Source organism: Lygodium microphyllum, unplaced genomic scaffold, assembly GCF_053477565.2.
Source record: "Lygodium microphyllum isolate KBCC unplaced genomic scaffold, Lygodium_microphyllum_v1.1.10 scaffold_119, whole genome shotgun sequence".
Classification (NCBI taxonomy): domain Eukaryota; kingdom Viridiplantae; phylum Streptophyta; class Polypodiopsida; order Schizaeales; family Lygodiaceae; genus Lygodium; species Lygodium microphyllum.
Genome location: NW_028229602.1, coordinates 245,336 through 251,035, shown reverse-complemented (window position 1 = coordinate 251,035; position 5,700 = coordinate 245,336). Strand labels below are relative to the sequence as shown.

The 5,700-nt window shown below is 42.7% G+C and overlaps 1 protein-coding gene across 1 annotated transcript; it reads left to right on the top strand.

Annotated features, from left to right (window-relative positions):
* The first annotated feature begins 867 nt into the window (after positions 1-867).
* On the top strand, positions 868-4,945 carry LOC148008607 (pentatricopeptide repeat-containing protein At5g16860-like). Its single transcript, XM_087674175.1, has one exon. The coding sequence runs from the start codon at positions 1,001-1,003 to the stop codon at positions 2,741-2,743; it is 1,743 nt and encodes a 580-aa protein (XP_087530301.1). The 5' UTR covers positions 868-1,000; the 3' UTR covers positions 2,744-4,945.
* Positions 4,946-5,700: the final 755 nt, after the last annotated feature.

Below are 5,700 nucleotides of genomic sequence, written 5' to 3'. Positions count from 1 at the left end.
AGATATGCATACTGTAATAAGCAAGTTTGCCATTTGCTCCTTGGCTTTGATGTTTTTCTTGATACGCTCGTGAGAGAGAGAGAGAGAGAGAGAGAGAGAGAGAGAGAGAGAGAGAGAGAGAGAATTGGTAGGTAGATTTGCACATCCTCACTTTATGGCACCTTGACACTTGTAATTGATAGCAATGCTCAGAAATAGAGCTATTTGAAGACTAAATGGTAGTTTAGGGCTTTACTTTTTGTTGGGGAGGTAATAGCTTGAAGCTTTGAAGGAATGCATAGAAGGATCGTGGGGCTATCAAACCTACCTTGGCTTTATGTACAGATAATCAAAAATGAAAATTCAATATTGTCCCTATTCTCTTATAAACATGCATTATGGTGTCTTGAGAAAATAATGAGAGCGTGATGTGTTGTTTATATGTTTCAAAAGGTAAGTTTAGGGTTTGGGATATAGTTAAGGAGGAAGGTTGAGAGAGAGAGAGAGAGAGAGAGTAGGCACTGTAATGACCCATGCTTATTAAAGGAGGAGGAGATGGATATTAGGCACCATCGATGGGGAGGAGATGGATATTAGGCACCATCGCTTTACAAGCATCCTAATGACCCGTGCTTGTGCGGGTCTTAGCGCGGAGCGCTAGTTATTTTCAAGCAATGCAAGGTAAATCAAAAGTCCATCAAAATATTCACTTACAAGAACTTGGGGAAAAAACATAGAGAATCAAATTACATGAACCCCACTTGCGCGTGTCAATCTAGTTGTGCTTTTTTATTTTTTTAATTGTGCTTTTTTTTTCCCCGGAAGAGGACCTTTTGTAATTATTTCAATTCGTTAATTCAAGCTTTTTCTCTCTGAGAGAGAGGGAGAGAGAGAGCGAGAGAGCGATGTCTCTAACGGGTGCAACAACAGCTTTAGGGATCCCTCGTAGTGGTTGAACAATCCGAGCAGCAAGGCAAATCCATGCTATTGGAGGTAGGCGCTTCTTCACGGAGAGAGAGGCATGCATTCTGCACTGCTCAGCAGGTCGCAGTCTCCAAAATTGAAGCACACAGTCACCAAAGATTCCTTGTGGATTGATGGCTGCTGCAGCACACATAGGATTCGCAAAGTGCTTGTTCCCAAAGGGCTTGCAAAACCAGCAGAAACAGAAGATGGTGTGGGACACGAGAAGCCAGCCTATGACGAGGCAGCAGTGAGCATTGTGGCCTCACTTAAGGCCTGTGCCAAGCAGAAGGATCTGCTCGAAGGTGCTAGGCTACATGCAGATGTTCTGAAGAGCGGCCTGCTCGGAAGTAACCGCCATATAGCGAACACTCTTGTCAGTATGTATGCAAAATGTGGTGAATTTCAAAGAGCACAACAAGTGTTCGATGAGCTTTTGGTTCGGGATGTAGTGACTTGGTCCGCGTTAATCTCCGGATATGTACAACAGGGACATGCTGAGGAAGCAATCAACTGCTTTGAACGGATGCTGTATGAGGGTCTTTGTCCAAACGCAGTCACCTTTGCCTGCATTTTGAAAGCTTGTGCCAGCATGGGAACCGTTGACAGGGGCAAACAAATTCATTCTGAGATTGTTAGACAGGGTTTGCTTGCAAATGACATTGTTCTGGCCACTGCTCTGGTGGATATGTATGCCAAATGTGCTGAGCTTGCGAGAGCACGACAAGTGCTTAATGAGATTCCAGCTCGAGATGTAGCATCTTGGAATGCTCTAATTGGAGGCTGTGTGCAACATGGACATGGTGAGGAAGCAATGAACTGCTTTGAAGGGATGCAGTGTGAGGGTCTCCGTCCAAATGCAGTCACCTTTGTTTGCATCTTGAAGGCATGTGGCAGCATGGGAGCAGCTGACAAGGGCAAACAAATTCATGATGAGGTCCTTAGACAAGGGTTATTGGCGACAAATGTTGTGCTTGGAAATGCTTTGGTTGATATGTATGCCAAGTGTGGTGCGCTTCCAAAAGCTCAAGAGGTGCTTGAAGAGCTTCCAGTGCGGGATGTAGTGACTTGGTCTACACTAATTGCAGGTTATATTCAGCATGGACATGCTGAGGAAGCACTAAAACTCTTCGAGCAGATGCAATGTGAGGGTCTTTTACCAAATGCAGTTACTTTTGCTTGCACCTTGCAAGCTTGTGGGGTTGTGGGAGCAATTACCAAAGGCATAAAAATTCACGATCAGATTGTGAGACAGGGCTTGCTTGAAACAAATATTGTTCTTGCCACTGCTTTGGTGGATATGTATGCTAAATGTGGTGCACTTCCAAAAGCACAACAGGTGCTTGATGAGCATCCAGCTCGGGATGTAGTGTGTTGGAATGCCATAATCGCTGGGTATGCTGATCATGGCCTCGGGCAGGAAGCGCTAAATTGCTTCAAACGAATGCAATGTGAGGGCATTTGTCCAGATGCAGCCACCATTATATCTGTGCTTAGTGCTTGCAGCCACTCGGGTCTACTGGATGAGGCCCAGAACTATTTTGAGAGTATGACCTTGAATTATGACATCCCAGCAGATTTAGAGCACCATGCATGCATGGTTGATGTATTTGGACGTGCAGGGCACTTTGACAAGGCAATTGGAGTGATAAAGAAGATGCGATCTCCTGAATATCTTCCAGTCTGGGCTGCTCTGTTGGGGGCTTGCCAGAAAGGGGGAAATGTGAATCTTGGGAGATTGGCCTTTGAGCAAGCAAGGCAAGACCAAACTTATGCTGCAGTTACTACTATGTATGGTTAACAGTTATGCAGCTGCTTGTGTGCAAGAATATGTGCACTAGATGAGCTGATATTGAAAAATGAAAGGTAGAAGAAGCCAGGATGTTGTCGGTAGGGGAATGTCTTTCCTTTCTTACTGGGATTTATAGCATGCACAAAGCAATTGGTCTACTTGACTCACAGGAAGGATACTCCCTCAAGTTTGCAGTGGTTGTTGCAAAGAAGCGCGTGCTTTATAGGCTTGGAGAGATGTTGGCCATTGCTTGCACTTAACACTACACTTTAGGAGTTCCTTTACGTTTGCAATGGCTTTTACAAAACAAGTACGTGCTTTGAAGGCATAATGAGAAGTCAGCCATTGCATGTGCCCAACAGTACACATCACAAGGAAATCATAACATCTTAGTGGGCCATCACTTGTGCTTATCAGTACTCCTTAAAGGGAAATTGTACTAGTCAACATTGCAATACAATGCCAGGCGTATTGAAATGCATAGAAGCAGAAAATTTTGGTCTACTGGCCAGGAATGAAAACTACTTTCATGTGTCCACAGGTGGGAAATGTTTGTGGAAACTATGGGTGGTGGAATGCAACTGTTCTGCAGTATCTGATTTTGCTTCTCTTTATTTTTCCATCTGGTTATTGCAGTGGTCTTTAACAGCCAGTACATGGTACTCATCCAGATCCAGCTGATCTGGTTTGCCATTTAAGTTTTGTGGGCAATTTTCCAAAAATGCACGGGGTACCAAGGGCAACTGCAATCACAGTCTTCTCAGTTGGCGATATCTTACCCACATCAAATAAACCCGAATGAGTTGCAAGAAAATGCAAGAGAATTCCTTGCCACCATTTCAAAGATTTGTACACATCTTACATTTGATTTCCATGCAAATCCACACAAGGCAGAGGAAGAAATAAACGATAGCCCTGCAATCATCTTAATCAATCTATTGCAAGGGTACATTTGGGCATGACTTCTTTAGAGTTCCCAATATTTTAACCCCATTATCCCGAACAAGACAGGTACTGGGCACAGATGAAAGAAGTGGAAGACTGAGAATCATCTGTTCCCTGTGTAAATAAGATCCATCTATTTGCAAACTGATGGAATGGCAGAAACGCCTGACAGGAAATATCACACCCTGATGGGAACAAACTCCTTTTTGGGTAGGAAATATAAGCCCTGTGCGGGTCAATAGAGTTTTTTTTCTCCTGATATAGAGACGTGTGTGTCCATACCCTCACAAGGGCGATGTGTCTTCCCTCCAGATATTAGCCGAGGGAGGTTAGAGCCATGGTGACATCGTTCGAATGCACGGATAGGAGAGCTCACAAGCTACGTGAACTGCTCAACAAGATTTAACGACTGGAGGAGAATAGGGAAACGTTTGCTTTGTCGAGTGCAGCACTGGTCTTACCACAGTATTTTACGGCACCTTCAACCTCTCTTTCCAATCAGAAAGAAGTCTAGTGACATACTCAATGGCTCTCAACAGACCCAAGGTGTGCCTTCTTGTCAGAAATAGTCCGTGGATCAAATGATTCATTGAAAAGCCTGAGATACGTGCTTGAAATTTATAGTTGAACTCGGGTTTTGTGAGTATTTGTTGCAAAGCCAACCTAAATGTCAAGCTTATATTCACATGATCGAGATGAGATGCACCCTATATCATTGTTTGACGCATCTGCATAAACCTTATTTCGAAATTATGCTCCATAGGTGTGCCAGCTGAATCTTGGTTCAACGTTTTATAGCCTGGGGCATTACCTGATCATAAAAGTGGGAAGCAACTCTGGATGAAGAAAATGGTCGTGTTCAATGCCAAAACAAAACTAATGGGCCAAAAGAATCATGCATAATTGCATCTACCCAAACCACCTACAAGCCCAAGGTGATTATATCTGACTATAGAAGGCAATTGGATGCAATTGGGTGTACAAGGTAAAAGACAATTCAAATGTGTCCATTGGGACATGTAAAGCAAAGCTAGTTGCAAATAGCTATGCGTAAACTTGTGGAGTATGTTACAAAGAGACTCAATCTTGTTGCTAGGATGGAAATAGTTAGATGTGTGATTGCTATATCATGTGGAAAAGAGTCTTTACCTTGGATGTAAAGAGTGCTTCTTTACCTTAGATGGATGTAAAGAGAGTGCTTATCTATCTTAGATGGAACAAACTTACATCATGATTTGCAAGAGAATGTTTCCATGGTACGACCACTTGCTTAATGAGGTATCTTTCTTATGTTTGTAGGGTGAGAAGAGCCCATTATGGGTTTTTAAATAAACACCATGAGGATGGTATGGCAAGATTAGTGAGTGCCTTAGTTTGAAATTTTGTTGGAACAAAGATTAATGAGCAATAGAGCTATTCGGAGAGCTCTCTTGCTGATATTTTGTAGGATTTAGGATCAATGAACAAAAGAACTATATGAGAGAGAGAGAGAGAGAGAGAGAGAGAGAGAGAGAGAGGCAAGAATGCACACATAATAAATAGGCAAAGACTACAACCTCTGTGGCTTTCCAACAGGCATCCCAAAATTTGATTCTAATCCTTAAATATGAGGATGCACACTATTTACTCCCCCTCCTTTAGCATAGTGTCCTATTGTACTTGAAACTCTTGGCTATATTCAATCATTGCAACAATGGCTTAGCATGAGCTACCATGCTTAGGGATCAAGATTCATATTGAACCCTATATTGAGACCCTAAGCTACCCTTGCATTCTCTCTAACCCTCAAGGTATGTAGTATTGATTGCATTAAATTGATTTGTGTTATTGGTGTAGAGTTCTCTTGCCCTCAAATTTTTAAAAGAGTACTCTTATAGCCTTGGATATCATGCCCAATTTTCTCACATTTGAGACACTCGGATTTGCTTTCCATGAATTGGTTGCATAGTTGCGTTTGGTTGAGGTTCCTTGGAGTAGAAGATTGCATCCTTCCTTGAAGGTGAATTTTCTTGACCCTTCAA

What these genes read in the sequence shown, in the direction of transcription:
- LOC148008607 (XM_087674175.1), top strand. Translation starts at nt 1,001, where the DNA reads ATGCATTCTGCACTGCTCAGCAGGTCGCAGTCTCCAAAATTGAAGCAC.